Below are 19,123 nucleotides of genomic sequence, written 5' to 3' on the forward strand. Positions count from 1 at the left end.
AAGAGTACTCCTGAATCTGGGTATGCAAGCAAAAGAATAGACAGCATTGAGCAACATACCATATACAGTGTAGGGCTCAACCTTGGAAAAATTGAGTAGATGAGCCTAATCAGAGGTAAAATGTCATGTCATAAAAACAATGTACATTTAAAAGTAGTGAGCACACAGTTACTGTCAAGATGGACAGATGCATTATATGTGATGCTGGTACTGTTCACCACATTAAAGCACCCATATGCACTGTCACTTGCAGCACAGAGACTTTTCTCCACCCTCTCAAACTTCAAACAGTAGTTGGATATATCCTCTGAGTAGGGAACTCTGTCCATCTCTCAGTGTAACTCATCAGTTCAAGTTAGCAAGTCAAACTCTCTGAGGAAAGTTGCATGAAAATTATCCCAGCTCAGCAAGCAGCTATTGTTGGCCCACTTGAGTGCTTCTGACCAGTGTCGAGAACATTGATAGGACCACTAAATGTATGAGTGTGAGAGTAAACTCTGCTCTTTCAAACAAATGCAAGTTACAAAGAAAGTTATGAGCCTGCACTTGATCAAGTGAGGTATCACCCTATCCTCTTAAATCTGATGCCAGTTCAGAGGGAATAGTGATGAGACAATTCTGATTGTATTGGTCATCCCTACATCTTTATACTAATGTACATGATATTTTGGAGCCATAGGAAAGTACAGATAATTGGATGATACAACAACTAAGTAGGATGAATCATATCTACAGTATTTGAGTCAAGACTAAATCATATAGGTATAAAGCAAGAGAGAAAGGGGTCAGTAGAAGTCATAATGGAAGAAGGGAGTCACCGGAGGCAGATAAGACGAAGCCAAGAGAATCAAGGGGAAGGTGAAGACTTTAGAAGATAATAAAGACAAATTGAAGCAACTAGAAGGAGATACAACACGTGGGTGCCTGTTTGCGAGTCACCTTTGGCATACCTGTCAAGATTGATACCAGTCCCTCAACAATCTCTGCACCTTTGGATATTGGTGATATCTCTGGAAGCATCATTCCTGTCCACATATCCTTCAGCGAAATAAGGTATGTGCAGACATTTTCATGGTCACATGTATACTGATGCCACTGTCACAGTATGTTCAATTTCAGGCATTCGCTGAGCGGGAGTGTCATGTTCAATTGTTGGCCCTGTCTCAAGTTATTATCGGACCACAGAGGCAGACGACCTTCTCCTTGATGGTATACTTCAATGTTGACACAGTTGCGCAAATTACGCTGACATGGTGTAGGGGCTTCAGTGGTCATCTGATTGTCAGAAACTGATATCACTTTCTGAAATGGCTTTACGAGCATGGACCAACCACCATCCAATGTGATAGCACAACCATCATCAAACACCATGTTACATTCATTAGTTCAGCAAAGGTTCATCCATCATGTTCCCTTTTCTTGGGCTTACAGGGCGTGGGTTCGAATCCCACTCTCATCACCACATGGAACCCTTGCAGTGTCCGGGAGGTGGACGGATAGATTGTCCAGCCTAGCTGCGGAAACGTACGCTCTATGTCTACCCTGCCCCTAAACGGACATGCGCTACGGTCTGAATCCGCCTTCGCCTTCTCCCACCTACGCTACCAATAGGTCTAAGAATTTCTGAAATTTCCAAAAAAAAAAAAAGGTACGGTTTTTGGCTCTGATGGTCGATGGCTTGCTTCTGAATTCCAATGAGCAGCTCACAGGATTTCGCCCTCCAGCTTGACTTGTTGGTCTTTTCAACGAAACACATGGCTCAGGGTAAACCCGAGTCGTTCCTACCACCATTCGTAACGCTCATGTATGTATTTATAGACATGTGCAACATGGCAGCAATCTAACTGAACACACCTTTCTACGAGTATCATCGTGGGAGCGACCATTGGTTGTGTAGTCATCTTGGCAATAATGCTTTTCCTTAAAGTTTGTTCGATACGATATCATCGAGCGTCGACGACATTTAGCACTACGTCTGATGCCATTGAACGGTCTTCGTATGTTCCGGTGGTCACCCGGGAATTCTGGAACAGATTTCGAATTAGGCAAATGTGACCGCGATTCAAAACCAACGTCGGGCTTCCGACTGCTTCCCCCATGAATCACGCTGTTCGGCCCATTCTTCCACCGATCCCGTCCGGTCTCGAACTACCGTTGACCAGTTCGAAAAAAGCCTAACTTATTGCGCTCAGGGCACGTCACGCACATGATGTCCGAATGGCCTGATGTCGCTCCCGTCCAATGGTAAGATGTTCACTTGCAGTCACCAAGGGAGCCGTTCACGACTTAAAGGGTGATCTTGCTCATATCCATCCGGAGGTGAGGGACAATTGCTGATGCAGTTCTGATGGATATGGTGGAGCTTCTTCACCTCGCATAGCCATGTCCTTCCACGACGGTCCCCATAAGTTACTATTTCTCTATTCAACAGGTAACTTTGCGCCTATCGCGGCTTGCCCAAGAAGGACTGATCTCCTATAACATTGTCAATGTACGGGCCGGCCAAAAACCCGATTTCGCACGATCTGCTTCGGATCATGGCCTACTTTATCAGATAAGGAACCAGATCATTATCAGAGGACATCTCTACCATATGGCTGGCAGAAAAGAAGGTGCCACATAAGCTGCACTCCTTCTATCCACCATGGAGGATAACAAGAGCATTTCCAGCGAGGCGCCGCACCTTTGCGCTGAGGAGGTTGTCGCGCACAGCGGTGTTGCGAAGATTAAAGCTACACATAAGGTGTACGGCAAGTACTCCAAGTGGTTCCTGTTCGTTGGGTTTGTTTGTCGTATTTTACTCCTCTTCGTCTTTCTCATGGGGTTGTATGCTTGGTCTGTCAGCGTACATCTATTCTCTCGATGGTCAGACAACTTGGGCGGACCTTGCATTCGCGGCGTCTTCTTTGAACAACCACAGTCTTATTAGTACGATCCAGGTCGCCCAGTCTATCATCAGTGAACCATAGTCATTCAGGAAGCGGGTGATGACTAACGTTATTCTAGTTGCATGTGGGAAACCTGTCATTGCCAAGGTCGCCGATGTTCAATCAAGAGGAGCAGCATACGTTACAGTTTGTGAGTCGCCCTTACTCTATTTTGCATTCGATTAATGAGATTTCGTAGTAATATTTTATGTCCTCGGTGCAGAGTATACTATCCATCAAATTTACGTCACTACTAAACTGTAAATTAGGTTACATCGTCATTGCAAGCGCCCATAGCATCCAAACAATTGCCGGAGGCATCATCTTATATGCTATGTAAGTTGGCCCTCAACGCTCTCGAAGATGGTAACTGATGCTACCACACCAGTGGTTACACAGGCCTCCAGCTACTCACCCAAATCATTATCGCTGACATAACTACCCTTCAATGGCGTGGTCTTGTATCCGGATTGATGTCCCTCCCGTTCATTATCAATGCCTTCATCTGCAGTAACATCAGCACGCAGGTCCTCAACGGCGCTGGGTGGAGATGGGGATGTGAGCTCTGGTCTCAACGCTTCGTAGTGAGTTACTGACTCAGCTTCCTATAGATGGGATGTTCGCGATCTTGATTCCCACATCCTTGGCTCCGCTCGTTGTTACGCTCGTCTTGGCAGAGAGGAAAGCAAAGAGACTTAATTTGGTGTCAGAAAAGCCTGTCGAGGTATGTGTTCTGGTACACCCGCCTGTTCTGATACTACTAAGGATGCGCGAAAGGACAAACCTTTCGACAAGAAAGTGCTCGACCTTGCCTCTCAGCTCGACATCTTCGGCTTGGCGCTCATAGGAACAAGCGTCGCATTGATCTTGCTCCCATTTACGCTAGCAGATAATGCGAAAGGGGAATGGCACAACCGTAGGGTGATACTTATAGCGCGTTCTTCCAGGTGTTTACGATGTTATTCTTAGCATCAATGATCGCTATGGTGGTTATTGGCTGTGTCCTTTTCCCTCTCATCGGTCCTTGGGAGTTCAAGTTTGCCAAGTTCCCGGTGATTCCGTTGAGGTACGTCAAGAACAAGAGTGTCGTGGGTGCAAGTTTGATTGGATTCTTTGATTTTGTGAGTTTTCCCTCGATTCCTTGATCCGGTATGCTCACAATGGACCAGATCCTGTTCTATCTCACATATTTGTACCTCTATTCTTTCGTTCTAGTCGTGAAACGATGGTACAGGACATTTTTATGTTTAGATCGAACCTATTTGACTTTGTATACAGGTCCTTGATCGATGCAACCTACTTCATCCAGACGCAATCCGTGGGGCTGACATTCTTTGGCATTTGTACTGGTGTAGCCATGCGTTATTTCCATCGATACAAGGTAACTTGACTGCATTTGCTTTCTCCGACCCTCACTCATCATGTCCTCAGCTTATGTTGATCATCGGTCTATGCATCCGGTTGCTTGGCGTCGGTCTCATGGTTCACTCTCGCGGTGTCAACGCATCAGACGCAGAGATTGTTTGGACTCGAATCCTCCAAAGCGTGGGCGGCGGCATGGCATCCGTCACGATCCAGGTAGCTGCTCAAGCCAGCGTTCCGCATATCGATGTTGCCATGTTAACTGCAGTCTTTCTTCTCTTGACTGAGATCAGGGGAGCCATTGGAAGTGGAATTGGTGCGTTTAGTTGCCTCGCACGATTAAATGTCATTGACGATCTTGTCGTTCAGCTGGTGCTATTCGGACGGGGATGATGCCGGATAAACTAGCGCATTAATTGCCTTCTGTCTCGGCTGAGGAGCGAGCGGATCTATACGCAAGTATTATTACCGTAACGACCTATCCTCGGGGCAATACTATTCGGGAAGGGGTCATTTCTGGTTGACAGTTCACCTTCTCGTCGATGGCTGCACGGTATTCATCCATTTATTTTCAGCATATTCCGATGTTATGAAAGTCATGCTTATCGTGGCTGTCGTCCTCAGTGTTGTGCTTTTGATAGTGGCATTCTTTATGCCAAACTGGCACCTCGGTGATATACAGAATGCAGTCGATCATGAACAATTGGATGGTGAGAAGAGTCCGGAGGACCAGAAGGCCTAAAATGACTGTTTTTCGTTTTCTTTGTTCGTATGTCTATTCGTCAACCAGTCCCGTGAATTATTTCAATTGAGTAACGAGAATTATTAAATGGTTGTACTTCTTTTCAGTCAAAGTATAGTTTATGGAGATACGGTAATGTCGGTCTTTGTTTGATATGGTCATGTCCTGTAATCATTGCTTAGGGCCTAAAAGGTCTGCGTCTCCATTCTTCACCTCGAAATCAACATGTTCGAAACATTAATCGGTATGTCATGGGTATGTTCAAGTGCCCATGCGGATTCAAATGAGTCCTCCAAGCCTGTGATCTTCCTCTTAACCGCATCAATCTCCGCTTTCACATCTCCACCCCGCCTCAATTCTGTCTTAAGCCTAATAAGTTCCATCTTCAGTTTCACCACAACATCGTGTAGCTCCATCTGGCGGTCGGTGTAAGCGGAAACTGGAGACGGAGTCTCCGGTCTGTTGCCTAAAGGAGCGGGGAGAGAGTATTCCGAAAATCCTTTAGCAAGGTCGTCTCTATCGGGGGCATTTCTGGAATTATAAGAAGTGTCTTTGCCTAAGTTGTCATTGCTGTAAGTATCCGAATCCTTTGTTGTGGGAGTGAGAGGTGAAAGCGATGGATTCGAGCGCTTCCGGACCATCATGTCTCTATGAAAGATAGCAGGGTATCGCTTGCCTCGTTGTCTTCGGTGTAGAGTGTATATGAGTGTCCCTAGAAGGACCAGGAGGAATACGAAGGTACCAACTGCAGCACCGACTATTTCGAGTATTCTGGATTGTGAGGAAAGAGCAGATGAGGTTTCGCTGTGGGGCGAACTGGAAGATGGAGAAAGGAAGGATGCCGTTTTTGTCTGGGATCTTTATATAGAAATGAGAGCGTGCACATGGACAAGAGAAATGGAAACATACAGAACTGATCCATTCGCTGGCGCTGAACCGGAAGATGGAGAAGCGCGAGATCCCGTTTTTCCCTGAGACCTTCAAGATAGAGACATCAGAGCCTGCACGAATTCCGATAAAAGAAACGAAACACACGAGGGCGATACAATGCTACTGGGACTCGTCTCGGCACGAGGCGCAGCGTAAAAGGTATTACTGCTCGCCCTGACCGACTGGGTTTTCTTGTTAACGACTTCGATGAGAAATTTTCTATAAAGGGACGGTTCGTGAAGTGGTGCTCAATAACAAGATAATTTAGACGTACCCTGGTGAAGGAAAGGTCACATTCAGTGTTCCATTAGTCTGATTAGGGACGGTGTTTATATAATCCCCTTGCCCAGAGGATTGGGAGATGAGATTTCTCCGTTCGAATATTAACTCTTCCGTGTCGCTATTACTATCCAGATTCCAGTGAAGCTCTATAAGTGTCCCAGCGGTCACGTTTCCTGAAATTTTATCGAAAGAAAAGCCGTTCGAGATAATGAACTTGAGGCCGGATCTATGGCCTCAAAGTGTCAGCGTCTAGGGTGTAATGCGAGAATCGACTCACAAAACGATAAGTAGCAGCATCTCCGCCTCACCTGGAGGCTCCTCGAGAAGATGGTTTATGCAAGACGCACAAAGATAGACAGTCGCTGCGGTGAGAACGATATATATTGTTGGTGCACCGACTCGAGGGGTAAACACGTGATCGATCAGTAGTCTGGGATACAGATGATATACCGCCATTGGAACGAGACCTTGGGATGAGACGAAAACTGATCAGCTTTTCATTCTGATATCAGAACGCACAGCGAAGAAGCATATCGTGGGTTTTTAGGTCTCCGATATCATTATCTTTTCTTGGATATATGGACTTCTTCTCTGACTTGGATCCGAAGGACAAAGGAAAGAGGGACGGCCGTGAGAACAGATTTTCTGCCAGAATTAATCTAATCACCGATATTGCGCGAAGACACACACGAAAAAGAACAACATTCATCCCAACCTGTAGAACAAGGTCGAAAATAAAGAATCGGTTATGAATCATCTGAACGACCTTCAAGAACCACACTGGGCATGGAATGGCAACAGTTTCCATCAAGGGTGCCGAAGATGACCGGTGATATCAGGATCGTAAGAAATTCCTGCTAATTCAATTATTCGATGAACTTAAATGAAAAGATGCTAACGTGTCTGATATCAGCAGCAGATATGGATATCCTATCCTTAGTAGTGTCACGTACCGAGCCGAGTATGTATGGAACATTCATCAAATAATGCGCATGTCGGTGGGTGTGGAACTTGATAACTGAGAGAAAAGTAACAGAATCATATATCAGTGGGAGTAATCATCAAGAATTTGTCGTGTTCACGAGAAAGAAGGCAATTCACATGATGGCCTTAAGGCCAGATGTGAGAAAACCGTAGCCATTTTGGACTGCTTCCAATGTAAGTCAAGATCTGAGTCGCCACGTGGTTGAGTCCCCTACGACACAGCATTGTCAGATCATCAGCGACAGAGATTGGCAGAAATGAAGGAAGGAGGGGACTTTTAACGCGTTTGAGTTTTAATCCCCAGTGAAATATTCCGCACACGTGAAAGGTTACGGTAGTTTTGTGGACCAACGGAAGACGGAGGGAAGAAAGAAATAGCCGTGATGATACCAGGAAGACCGGTCCGACATTCGGCATTGACAATCGCAAAAATTTGTAATTCAGATCACATGCCTTTTGACCACCACCTCGTCGCTCCGAACGACGACAGGATGCTGAACGATGAACAATCTGACGATGACGCTCGCTCGGAAGATTATCGTACCATGCCGTCTTCGTCAAAGCGAGTTGCGCGGCGTGATCCCGACGAGTACAAGCTGAGCAATGCGCTCAAGGTTCCTCGCGCAACGACCTACACGGCCCAGGCACTGTACGAACAGATTCTGTCGAATGATATCAACTTGGACCCTGAGTACCAGCGAGGTGAGCCATGTTACTGAAAAACGTTTTCCTGGTTTTCACGGAGAACATATAGATGTTGTCTGGACTCAACAAAAGCAAACAGGGCTCGTAGATTCTGTCTTGAGGAACTTTTATATACCGCCGATAATATTCGGTGCGTAGCTGTCTTTACTCATTTGTTGGGCCCGGCTTATTCAAGAGCAGCGGTGAACACATTTGATGATGGGACAGAAACCAAGACTTGTATCGACGGCAAGCAGAGACTTACGTCAATTCATAGGTGCGTACTCACCCAGTTTGATTTTTCTTTGCTTTAATAGGCTATTTTACTCCCCGATAGATTCATGGAAGGTCTGGTGAGTTACTCGTTCATTTTATAATCCTGTTATCTCATAGATCTCATGATAGATTCCGCGTAAGAATTGCCCGTTCGTTGGTCTTTCGCCATTGACAAAGTATTTCTACTGCTTTAGACCAAGACCAGTGCGCTGCGATAATCTTTCCCGTTTGTCCTTGACTGATTATCCTGCCCACAGTGAGACGGGTGAAAAGTATTGGTACAAAGACAACCCTGGGGCCCCGAGCAAACGGGAAAAGAACCTGCTCCCCGAGTATCTTTGTCGATTGTTTGCAAACAAGCAGGTTGTATGTGTCGAATATCAGGACTTGACTGATGACGGCGAACGAGACATCTTCCAACGTGTCCAGTTGGGTATGGCCTTAACTCCTTCAGGTATGTGTCTGTGTTTTAAGCGAGTATCCGGCGATTTATGCCTAGACAGAGAAATTGCAAGTTATCAACACTCCTCGAGCCCAGCTTATCCGTGAGCTAATGAACGCGTACCCCCTCGAAAATCTTCCCTATGACCGCTCGCGTGCTACTGATTTCCGTTGTTACGCCGTCATCGCGCATGTCCTCATGAACTACCCCAAAGGCAAGAACATCGCTCTTGGCGCCACCCTGACCAAATGGCTCGACCTGACAGCCGAGGTATCGGACTCATTCAGGACGAAGATGATCGAGGCGCTGGAACGTGCCGAGGAGATCAAAGTTCCCGAGCAGAATGGCAAGGGCAAGGTGTCACCAGTGGAGGTCATTTTTATCGTCATTCTCGCGAGTATCATCAAGGAGAAGGAAAATCTATCAGCCTTGGTGAAGGACATGCGGGCAGATGTTCGTGAAGCTTTCCGCGACGTCCGGACGAATATTTCAGTTGGGAAGCATATGCTGGAGTTCGTCAAGCAGGCGGATAAAGGGAGGAAGGGGAGCCGATATTTGGAGGACGAATTGGAGGAGGAACGGATACCGCTTCCTAGGAGGAGTCGAAAGTTGAAGACGGCCAGGGACTCGGAGGACTTTAGGCAGGCGACAGGCAACATTCGTGGATTGCAGGGGGAGAGCCCTCCAAATCCGCAAAACTTGCCATCTCCCAATACCATCACTTAGATATGTGACATCTATGATATATTTTTCGCTGTCGACGCCTTTCTACTACTATGCCTTGTTGTAAAATTTTTTTTGGGAGATCCGAACGCCAAGTTCTTCGCAGCGCTTCGCATTTGTCTAGAATGTATCATCAAGAGAGGGTCCCACCACATACGACTCCCAATCAAACTTGGTTTCATTTCTGTGAAAAATGACCATCACAATCCGTTGTAACGAGCGAAAAAAAAGGCCCACTTACACGATCAAGGTGAGTTGCAGACCTCTATGCCGAAAGTCCCGGAGCCTTTCCAAGCAGCTAAAAGTTGCCTTTCTGTTCATCTTTGCCAGCCCAGCGCAGTCCACCGTTAGTGTTTTCAATGGATGGATAGTTTCGCGCGAGAGAACCAACGCGAGGATATCTCCCAAACTACAAATCCCCTTCCATGCCTGGATGACGAGCCTCTCAAGCATTGGGAATAAGAACAAAGATCCCTGTAACACGTGGAATATTGACTCCAAGTCACAGTCATGCTCCGACGTTGGAAAGCCTAGCTCGAGTTTGAGCTTCACCAAAGTCTGTATGGGGGAAAGAGCGTCAAAGATTTGCCGAATGAGATCGTCTGATAGAGTGGGATGTTGGAGCTCGATAAAGATCGAGAAAGAAAGAAGGGGAGGTCTAGAGCGACGAAAGAACCCGGAGATCGCGTCGAGTTGGTCTTTGCCTACATAGAACTCAGACCTGAGGTGGGTGAGCGAGGGAAGGACGAGATTTTGTAAAATAGATGTGTACACTGGGACAAAATAGACTAGGGACGTCTGAACGAAGGGTACGGGATCAGGCGCTCTGAGTCGTGAACTCATATATATCCTAGAGGTTTTCAGCGTTCGGAGGAGAGGTGCGTTTTTGATGACCATTAGCTCTTCGTCGACTGAGAGGAAACTGGTTTCTAACACCGATATCTGAGACCATGGGAAAGAGGCATTAATGAAGGGGAATAATCTCAGAGTACTAAGGCTGGGCGCTGTCACAAACATGGAATCCAGCATACGAAGGGGGTCCGGATTGTACAGCCGTGTCCTTCGGTGGAGGGCAAATGTCCGGAGAAGATAACACTCGTCTCGGACGGAGGTCAACATCTTGAGGAAAACGCGGAGGGCATGATCGGGAATCATGAGAGTCACATCCACCCAGCGATCAGACTCTGCGAGAAGCAGATCGAAAACGGACAGACCTATCGTGTCCGGGAGTAGATCCTCCACCGAAATCAGGGCGTCGCATGAGAAATCCACGTGGAACGATAGCGGCTCCCGTTTTGACCGAACCAGCTGGGTCCTGAATAGAGGTAGAGGGTGTTTCGTGGACTTTGTGTATGAAAATTTGGCCCATATCGATGGCATTTGGGTGGATATTTCTCTCCAAAGCCCACATACGTGAGTGAGCGTCCAGGGACTTTCGCCGACTCCTGAAATATTGGATGCCACCATTGAGAACCATATGAAGACCTCAGCGAGTAATTCTGGAGGAATTTTGTTGACGGATCCCACCGACGCCAATGGGATGGCAGGCAGTGGTTTGCTACGAACGCTAGTCAGGACGGTACTGTGTGGCTCCACTGCACTTACTCGTAGTAGGGAACTAAGACGTTCATCGGGATGTATGCATGAACCTCTCAATCTACGGACCAACTTGATGCAGGACTGTGGCTTGAGGATGGATGAATGGATGAATGGATCGATAAAGGGAGGAGCTGTGGCACTGCCACGTCTATGCTTCAACGGCGATTTGATATATTCATTTTGAAATTGTACAAGTAGAACGCGTGCGAGACAGGCAATGCCTGAGCGCAGGGCGCAGGAGGGGTCCGAAATGTTTCGACATTGTAACATGAAGAAAATGGAGTTAAAGATAGAAAAAGCGAACTTGAGACAATTCATCATACACGTTGCCGTTTATCTGCAGATATTGATTCTAATGCCTTTCAATGTAAACGTACAGTCAATCACAAGACGCATCGAGACGTACTCGTCTTGGGGAAATCCAAAACAGGACAGGACTTGGCGGTAGAAACTTCGTAGTAGCACGAGCAAGGTCACCATTGTATTCACTCTAATGGCGTCATATTGTATTTGAGGTGATCAGTGCCATCGGCCCGATCTGAGCCGACTTATCTTTCTTCGTTTCTCCCTTCTTGGATTTGCCTTATGCTGGGTAATCGGCGTGGCTTAAAAAAAGAAGAGGACAATGTGGAAGCCCAATTCATCTGTAAAGGATGAACGTGCACATTTAAAAGAACAGCAATGTTGAGATTCGGTTTTCACGGCTTTAATGTCACATTCTATTTATATATATTTACTGCTTACCTTGTACTTCGACATTTTCGTACCTATTCACTTGACTCGGAACCTCCACTGTCCCTACTCTGTACGATGTAATATACCTTCCTTTCGAGTCCAATACGCTTCCTTCCGAATCATCAGCACCTAAATTCTAACAAGCAAGCTATTGTGGTCGGTTCAAAAAACTGATATAGTCAACATGTGCTGTACAGAAATATTCGCCTCGTACGTTGTAGTAGCTGAAGGAACCTTCTTCGCATCACTCGAAAGCGTAACCCCGTTAGCCAGCGTGATCCCTCGATATGTATCTTTACTAGCGCAGCCGAACGGACCACTGTCCGACTGGTGCTTGACTTTGATTCTGCGACACTTGAAGCACCCGCTGCTTCGTTCCATAATCTGCCTTGACCTACTGTGAGGGCAGGCAGTCCGTGATGGCTGACGACGGGGGCGAGCATGGCGCGATGGATACCAGAGATGGAGACCTCCCTGTCTTCAATTCGGTTGTAGTGACAGGCATTGGGATGGCACTGGAGGGCGAGATGGTACAGGTTCCGCGCGTGGAGTTACGATTGCTGGTTGGTGAGAGCGGTGGCTTCCCATGGCGGTCAGTATTCCTTTCGCTTTCGCTGCAGCGGTGACGTCGCCTGCGATCCCCCCCTTCATAGGAGACGGGAGGATACGCATCTGGATCGTTAGATGTGCCGAGAATCGGAACTGCTGCGACTGGAGCATGAACGCCTGCGTTTCGAAGTATTTGTACGCCGGAAGCGGTCTGGGGATGTGGGACGCGAGATACTAACCGTAATGGATCTTGCTAGGAGGACCTTCTCCCAACGCATCAGTCTTCCTCAAGGCGCTTTATCCGTGGGATCCACTTCGTAAGATCGATCGACGGCCTTCCTCGCCGATGTGTCAGTTCCATTTTGGCAGTCAGCAAAGTAGCGTTCTAAGTTTTGCTTGAAAAGCACGAGGAGATCGTCGTTGTTGCGATCGTGATGGAGATTACGGAGGAGAGTGTTTTTAGCACGTAGCCGGGATATCCAAACAGCGACACCTTCTCGGTCTCCCTGCTTCGCAGACAGAATGGACTTCTTTTTGATATCTTCGTCCCATCCACGGGGTAAGAAATCTGCGCTTTTCTCTGCTACGAATGAAGGGGTGGGGTAAAGAGCAGAGCCGGGCGATGTCGGACATGTACCTGTCGCGAATGAGGTGATATTTTTCGAGCGGCGAGGAAAGTGATAGATTTCGATGGATTAAGACCATGTGGCGCGACGCCGTGAACTCGTAATCCGCGAAGTCTTTGGGCGTGAAATCATGGATTGATATGATTGATACACGGCATCTGAAGGCCAGATCGCTCAAATCGAGCATAGCGCCAATCAATCTGTATTCCTGCGTTTCTTTATCAGAAAGTGTCGTGTTGGTGGAGACTGATCACGTTGCGTTGTGGCCGAGTGAGAGAAAGCCCGGCGACTGGGTTATCACGAGGGAACCTAAGATGGTATAGCCGACGCCTGAAAATAATCGCAATCAAAATATTTATATACTTGGAGACCGAGACGGAAATAAGCTGCCACCGGGAAGTCAACCAAAAGTGGGGCTTCTTTTATTAGTACTCACTGTAGATCACTGAAAGTTCCTATCAATTCCGTTTAATTGTAGCTAAGTATTCGCAGGAATTGCAAGTATTGTTATGTTCAAACGCGTCCACTAAATGAATACGGAAAAAACGTATCTAATAGGCACCTGTCAGAATAACAGTTTAGAATCAGTGTCGAATTATGTGATGATAGAAGCAGAGAATTTTGGGTGAAGCCTGTGGTCAGGTTCAGTGCGACTGGCAAGGATCGATTCTTGCTGAATTCCTTGGGGCATTGGCAACGCCCGATAGTCTTACCATAGTGAGGGGAGCCTCGGCAATCCGCACTCGCCGCCAGCATCATGCCGATTTCACTGGTACGGCAACACTGCCTTGACGAGGACCAGAGACTGAATTCGGTGCCGATGAGCTACGTGGCGGGTTGGTAGGATGGCTACGTCCTGAACTTCCATCGCGGACGGCTCATATTATTCCATTTCTACAGAAGGTTATGCGCCCCAATGGATATCTCTGATACAGATTACATAGACTGGACTTCATCGCATTTATGTATCGTCAGATCTATTGTAACTAGTACATGTACGCTGGACTAGAATGTGCTTCGAACGTGAGCTTGATGTATGGCAAATGCCCCCTTCTGGGCGTCAACATAAGCGCCATTGCTGAGGAACAAAAAACACCATGACGTTATTATACCACGCCTTGGGCGCAGTGCTGTTCCTTATATTCGCTATAGCACGATTCATAGTTTACTCCGGAAAACGCTTAGCGTATTGTGCCTGTCTGCGGGAATACCGCACCTCAGATGCATGATCGGGTCCGCCTTGGTATTCGATGGTGACAGGGACGGTTTGGCGTTCCACTGTATACTTAAAGTTAACTTGGAGCAGCGGCAATGTCTATTAAACTTACATCTATCAGAAGAAAATAATACGGCCTTGATGGAGTCGTTCCCCTTAGGTGATGCCGTTAATACTGTCGATTCGTGGATGTTGGTCTATGAATGGATGAGCTATCGGAGCTGAAGACAGGTGAGGGCTTTTCTCTGGTCTGGAAAGAAGATTCTCTGTTATCGTGGCGAACAGCAGGATCGATTGAGAACGCACTGTGTGATAACATTGACGCGAGCACCTAAATATGGAGCAGGAGCATACAGCGGGAAGGGCCGGCGACGGGGTCGAGGGATTCTCCACAGCCCTTGCAAGAGAAGAAATTCATAGCATCGCGACGAAAATCTTGGTTGAAGAAGGAAGGAAAAATATAGAGATGGACCGGGGCGACGAGTGTAAATTTATACGTTGCCTATTGGTCAAGCCACCCAACAGCCGATGTCTTTGTTCAGCCTGAATAGTCATCATTGTCCTTATATTGTACCGCACTGGCCTTGAATGACAACGAGCGCGAAAAAGCCGAGTAATCTGAGGTAGATGATAGCGGCCTGTGAGTGAAAGATAATGAAGGACTGTGTTTGAAGTGATATTTTGGGAATTGGACGAAAGCAGGAGCCATCAAGAAAGGGTCGAGAACAGGGATTCGTGAACAGGAGCTAAGCGACGTTGGAGTGGGGAGGTACGTTTCGGGGTCACGTGAACATTTGGGCAGGAGTCGGAACCATTGCCGTACTTTTTCGTTGTTGGGATGCTTCGGCGCCACAATGTCGATGTGTTGCGATCAAGCTTCGAATTCACAGGCACGAGCAGCCGGAGCTCGCCATCAAAAAGGTCCGTGCCACGACGTCATCGATTTCAAATATCCCTTCCTGCCGCGTGAATCGTATAGCCTCGCAAGAGCCTACTCCGTCTCTCAGATCTTCCCTCGAATCTTTCGTTTGTCTCGTTAGCGATGATCGAATCAAGTGTGCATAATGATCAACAGAAATTCGCGTACAAATTCCATTCGCCACCTCTGCCCGGCACATATTACCCCCACTATTCTCGTTGTACGCGTATGTTCGGACCTGAAGTGGCTATGTTGTTCTATGGTACTATCCTGACAAAACGCAGCGCCGTATGGTATCCCGCTTTTGGCCGCAAGCATTGTGAAGTTTCGAGACGCCCATACGGTTAGGACAAGGAAACAATGGAGAGAGCGAGTTCCGTTTCTTTTTCACCGTTTACTTCCATTTATCGCCTTCACACCCGCCAGCCCGTTTCACTGTGCTGTGGCAGCGATCGTAATGTCACTCCATTTGCGTTTCGTGTCCCCCATTAAAAGATATTGCCAACGGCCCCTTATTTCCAGAGCTTACCTGTCATAGTCATCGCTGCCGTCCTTATTTTTGGGGTCTGTTAGCCTGAACTATCCTTAGGACGGTCTTTTTGCGGCGACCACAGGGGAGACAGCTTTCGTTATTGATGGTGCCCTGTATAAGGCACGGTCAACGATGACTAAGGTTCAACTGTTGATGTGTGCCCTGGACGATTCATCCTTTCACTGGTGGCTGTCGAGTCGTTAGGATGTATTTCAAAGGTGAGATCTTGCATCGTTGAAGCAGATACACGCTTCGTTGGAGCCGGTGAAGTGGTTCGATGGGACACTTTGGTACGCGTGGCTCTTGGCGTATAGACAGCGAGACTAACCTCCGGGGGTAGATGTCCGTCGTGTCACATCTGCCATCGCCCACTGTATTCACCGAACAGATGAAAGATGAAGCCTGTGCGTGTCTTTCAACTGCCTCACCCACTCGCGAGCATGTTTCAGGTCTTGCTTGACATTTATGACATAAGGCTCGGCCAGACCGGATCACTCAATACGGATAGCGATGGTTCCCCCTGTGCAAGTGACTAGCTCTGGTCGGATGGTGACATGAAATCTCCTGATGCGCTTAGCGCGTACTGTGGGGCTTCGCAGTATTATGTGGGTCCGCGCGCTCACCTTATTCAACGTACCTCTAATAAACTTAATTTTAGCACTATTGGCTTTAATCCTATAATTACATCCCGTATATAACACAAGTCAGCTGTGTTAGATTATATATTGCACTGGCTGTCGTCTGCTCCTTTGTCTTTTCGCTTTCAAGCGCATTCAGCTGCTCTATTCATTGCAGAGTCGTCATGAGTCTCCAACTCGTCCTCCTCGCACTGATCACCAGCGCATTCGGCCTCATCTACGAAAAATTCTCCGACCTACCAACAACAGATTTTGATTTTATCATTATTGGCGGTACGCTCCTTGAAATTACGTCTCTTTCAATCGACTTTCTCGTTGTCGTAGGTGGAACTGCAGGAAACGTTCTCGCGAATCGTCTTACTGAGCAGCCGGATATATCTGTTCTTGTCATTGAAGCTGGCGCATCGTATGAATATTCATTTCTTTTCCTCCTCTGTTTGTCCTTATCATTTACTCAGCACCGCCGATGTCCTTGTGTCCGAAGTTCCATTCTTCTGCCCGCAGGCTGTCCCTCAAACACCGTTGGACTGGAATTATACCACCATTCCCCAGGCGGGGCTCAATAATCGTCCGATCTCCTACCCACGAGGATTTGGATTAGGCGGAAGTAGTGCCGTTAGTACGTTCAATCATTTCCTTCTTCGCGATCCTCGTGGTAGAATTCTAATTATAATCCTTAGACTTTATGGTATATACTCGCGGATCTTCCCAAGACTATGACCGTTATGCTGCCATTTCGGGTGACGAGGGTTGGTCCTGGGACAGCCTTCAACCTTATATCCGCAGGGTTCGTCTGCGCTCTCTACATCGACATCGAGAGCCGGCTTCTGATGTTTCATCTAGGCCGAACGCTTTGTCCAGCCCGCCGATCATCACAATACCACTGGTCAATTCAACCCAGAGGTGCATGGTTTCGACGGCATACTGTCTATAACGCTGCCTGGGTACCCGCGCGGAACAGACCAGCGCGTCATTCAGACCACATCAGACCTAGCCGATGAATTTCCGTTCAACCTTGACATGAACTCGGGCTACCAGCTCGGTGTCGGTCAGTTCTCTCTTCCTTCACCTCTGTATTACGATGAATGGCGCGCTGATCAGATTAACGTTCAGGATGGATGCAGACGACGGTCGGCAATGGCACCAGAAGCAGCTCAGAAGTTTCATACCTCGGCGCCAAGTACATCAGCCGTCCCAACCTACACGTCCTGATACACACCCACGTTACGCGCATCCTTCAGTCTGGCAGTAATCACTCCAAGAGCAATGGCAATAACACTCCTAAATTTGATCTCGTGGAGTTTACCCAGGATTCCGGAGGTACGGTGCCCCCCCGCTCCGCTGATCATCGTCTCGATGTAAACTGATGATCGTGTTGCCCCACGTTAGTAACCAAGCAGACGCTCTCCCCATCGAAAGAGATCATCCTCTCAGCAGGGTCCCTTAACACCCCGAACATCTTGCTGCACTCCGGCATCGGCGACTCCGACGAACTCGCCACTGTCGGCATCGAGTCGACCGTTCATCTCCCGGACGTGGGGAAGAACCTCACAGATCATCCGCGATGGGTGCTCAACTGGCTCGTCACGGACACGGACACGCTCGAGAACGTCTACTTCCGGAACGAGACGTACCAGGAGGAGGTCCTTGACCAGTGGCTGTACAATCGCACTGGTTTCCTGTCGAGCATGCCGACGAGTCAGCTTGGGTGGTTGAGGGTCCCCGATGGCACGTTGGCGATTGACCCGTCTGCCGGGAACGAGACTGCTCATTTCGAGCTTATCTTCTCTGTAAGCCTTCGGCGTGTTTTTTTCGGGGGGGGTAGAATTAATGGTTTATCATCTTTTCATACCAGAACGGGATATACCACGCGCCATTCCCCCCGACGGGCGATTATTTCGCGATCAACACCGTTGTTCTGTGCCCTCTTTCTCGTATGTATCTTCCATATATATATACATGTCGTCCTTGGTCCCCAATCTGACGCGTTCCGTCGTCCAGGTGGCTCCGTGACGATCAACAGCACGGACCCCCTCTCACCGCCCGTCGTCGACCCCGCCTTCTTCTCGAACCCGCAAGACATCGAAGTCATGCGCCAGGCTGTCGCCAAGGCGCAGGACTTTGTCAAGGGTCCGGCGTGGGACGGGCATATCATTGAGTTGGTGACCAACACGACGGATGATGATATTAGGAACGGGATCACTAGCATATATCATCCGCTGAGTACGGCGAGCATGTCGCCACGCGGGGCGGACTGGGGCGTCGTCGACCCCGATTTCGTGTTGAAAGGCGTCGAGGGCGTGAGGATCGTCGATGCTAGTGTTTTGGTGGGTGTTTTTTTTTTTTGTTCTTCGTCGTTGTGCTGATTTGTGCCTTTTTGTTTGTAGCCGAAGCCTCCGGCGGGGCATACGCAGGCGGCGGTGTACTTTTTCGCGGAACGCGGGGCGGATCTAATCAAAAAGAGCTGGGGCATACCGATTTGAGTGAACTCTGATTTTTTGTACGTGATGGTGTATATAAATATTTTTGTATTGTTACTCTATCTTGGAATTCAATTAATGAGCAAGCCGGAGCGGGTCGGGGCGGGGTTGCTGTAGATATTTTTGTACGGAGCTATTTTGTGACGTTAGCGATGATAGTCAGTAGCGGCACACAAGGACGAATCAAGGACCGGATTGAAGACACCTCGATTCGGGGGGAAAAGGTAAGAAAGACTGGCGTAATTCTAGGCACGACCAAGTATTTATACGTAGATAAGAGTGGAGTGCATAGATAAGCATAGTTCAAATAAAGTCCGGGTTTATGTTACGAAAAAGGAAGTAGAACGGGCCCGTCCGTTACATACGCCCTCCGATGCCTTGTGATCAAGGCATCCCTTCTAATAACAGCCACGTCGACACCTTCAAGCAACATCCCTATAGTTCAACAAGCTGTCGTCCTCTGGATTATCAACATCC

The 19,123-nt window shown here is 47.9% G+C and overlaps 6 protein-coding genes across 6 annotated transcripts; 4 read left to right on the top strand and 2 right to left on the bottom strand.

Annotated features, from left to right (window-relative positions):
• Nucleotides 1-1,558: 1,558 nt before the first annotated feature.
• Nucleotides 1,559-2,055, top strand: BT62DRAFT_1013961 (uncharacterized protein; the record flags this gene model as incomplete). Its single annotated transcript, XM_043178135.1, has 3 exons — nucleotides 1,559-1,611; nucleotides 1,703-1,804; nucleotides 1,866-2,055. 3 exons carry the CDS (start codon nucleotides 1,559-1,561, stop codon nucleotides 2,053-2,055), a joined length of 345 nt encoding a protein of 114 aa, XP_043032939.1.
• Nucleotides 2,056-2,342: 287 nt separating this feature from the next.
• On the top strand, nucleotides 2,343-5,031 carry BT62DRAFT_1057937 (drug:h+ antiporter; the record flags this gene model as incomplete). Its single annotated transcript, XM_043178587.1, has 13 exons — nucleotides 2,343-2,792; nucleotides 2,845-2,958; nucleotides 3,007-3,078; nucleotides 3,127-3,144; nucleotides 3,197-3,263; nucleotides 3,316-3,485; nucleotides 3,539-3,651; nucleotides 3,693-3,843; nucleotides 3,897-4,048; nucleotides 4,097-4,155; nucleotides 4,206-4,308; nucleotides 4,359-4,605; nucleotides 4,817-5,031. The coding sequence occupies exons 1-13, from the start codon at nucleotides 2,645-2,647 to the stop codon at nucleotides 5,029-5,031; spliced, it is 1,629 nt and encodes a 542-aa protein (XP_043032940.1). The 5' UTR covers nucleotides 2,343-2,644.
• Nucleotides 5,032-5,120: 89 nt separating this feature from the next.
• BT62DRAFT_938995 (uncharacterized protein) lies at nucleotides 5,121-6,904 on the bottom strand. Its single transcript, XM_043187636.1, has 5 exons — nucleotides 6,521-6,904; nucleotides 6,236-6,469; nucleotides 6,067-6,180; nucleotides 5,941-6,009; nucleotides 5,121-5,889 (listed from the first exon to the last, which is right to left on the bottom strand). Exons 1-5 carry the CDS (start codon nucleotides 6,697-6,699, stop codon nucleotides 5,241-5,243), a joined length of 1,245 nt encoding a protein of 414 aa, XP_043032941.1. The 5' UTR covers nucleotides 6,700-6,904; the 3' UTR covers nucleotides 5,121-5,240.
• A 772-nt stretch (nucleotides 6,905-7,676) lies between these two features.
• BT62DRAFT_1081595 (uncharacterized protein) lies at nucleotides 7,677-9,514 on the top strand (the record flags this gene model as incomplete). Its single annotated transcript, XM_043179682.1, has 6 exons — nucleotides 7,677-7,929; nucleotides 7,982-8,062; nucleotides 8,113-8,188; nucleotides 8,249-8,264; nucleotides 8,317-8,641; nucleotides 8,691-9,514. 6 exons carry the CDS (start codon nucleotides 7,677-7,679, stop codon nucleotides 9,353-9,355), a joined length of 1,416 nt encoding a protein of 471 aa, XP_043032942.1. The 3' UTR covers nucleotides 9,356-9,514.
• Nucleotides 9,414-10,647, bottom strand: BT62DRAFT_737361 (uncharacterized protein). The gene is made up of 3 exons (XM_043182088.1): nucleotides 10,125-10,647; nucleotides 9,594-10,073; nucleotides 9,414-9,536 (listed from the first exon to the last, which is right to left on the bottom strand). Exons 1-3 carry the CDS (start codon nucleotides 10,505-10,507, stop codon nucleotides 9,473-9,475), a joined length of 927 nt encoding a protein of 308 aa, XP_043032943.1. The 5' UTR covers nucleotides 10,508-10,647; the 3' UTR covers nucleotides 9,414-9,472.
• Nucleotides 10,648-15,895: 5,248 nt separating this feature from the next.
• On the top strand, nucleotides 15,896-18,760 carry BT62DRAFT_737377 (aryl-alcohol oxidase precursor). Its single transcript, XM_043182089.1, has 12 exons — nucleotides 15,896-15,932; nucleotides 16,004-16,133; nucleotides 16,187-16,439; nucleotides 16,491-16,572; nucleotides 16,625-16,785; nucleotides 16,847-16,953; nucleotides 17,010-17,214; nucleotides 17,280-17,486; nucleotides 17,556-17,956; nucleotides 18,022-18,100; nucleotides 18,168-18,493; nucleotides 18,554-18,760. Exons 3-12 carry the CDS (start codon nucleotides 16,331-16,333, stop codon nucleotides 18,647-18,649), a joined length of 1,773 nt encoding a protein of 590 aa, XP_043032944.1. The 5' UTR covers nucleotides 15,896-15,932; nucleotides 16,004-16,133; nucleotides 16,187-16,330; the 3' UTR covers nucleotides 18,650-18,760.
• Nucleotides 18,761-19,123: the final 363 nt, after the last annotated feature.

The sequence above is a fragment of the Guyanagaster necrorhizus genome (assembly GCF_019112545.1).
Source record: "Guyanagaster necrorhizus MCA 3950 unplaced genomic scaffold BT62scaffold_73, whole genome shotgun sequence".
Lineage (NCBI taxonomy): Eukaryota > Fungi > Basidiomycota > Agaricomycetes > Agaricales > Physalacriaceae > Guyanagaster > Guyanagaster necrorhizus.

Excerpts from the sequence above, each read along its gene's own strand:
- BT62DRAFT_938995 (XM_043187636.1), bottom strand. The coding sequence starts at position 6,699 with ATGGCGGTATATCATCTGTATCCCAGACTACTGATCGATCACGTGTTT. Across the intron at positions 6,181-6,235 it reads GTGACCTTTCCTTCACCAGG|AAAATTTCTCATCGAAGTCG; the intron begins GTACGTCTAAAT and ends GTCCCTTTATAG. Across the intron at positions 5,890-5,940 it reads CCAGCGAATGGATCAGTTCT|ATCCCAGACAAAAACGGCAT; the intron begins GTATGTTTCCAT and ends TTCTATATAAAG.
- BT62DRAFT_737361 (XM_043182088.1), bottom strand. The coding sequence starts at position 10,507 with ATGATTCCCGATCATGCCCTCCGCGTTTTCCTCAAGATGTTGACCTCC. Across the intron at positions 10,074-10,124 it reads CTAGTCTATTTTGTCCCAGT|GTCTGAGTTCTATGTAGGCA; the intron begins GTACACATCTAT and ends CACCCACCTCAG. Across the intron at positions 9,537-9,593 it reads CTGCAACTCACCTTGATCGT|AAATGAAACCAAGTTTGATT; the intron begins GTAAGTGGGCCT and ends CATTTTTCACAG.
- BT62DRAFT_737377 (XM_043182089.1), top strand. The coding sequence starts at position 16,331 with ATGAGTCTCCAACTCGTCCTCCTCGCACTGATCACCAGCGCATTCGGC. Across the intron at positions 17,215-17,279 it reads GGGCTACCAGCTCGGTGTCG|GATGGATGCAGACGACGGTC; the intron begins GTCAGTTCTCTC and ends ATTAACGTTCAG. Across the intron at positions 17,957-18,021 it reads ATTTCGAGCTTATCTTCTCT|AACGGGATATACCACGCGCC; the intron begins GTAAGCCTTCGG and ends TTTTCATACCAG.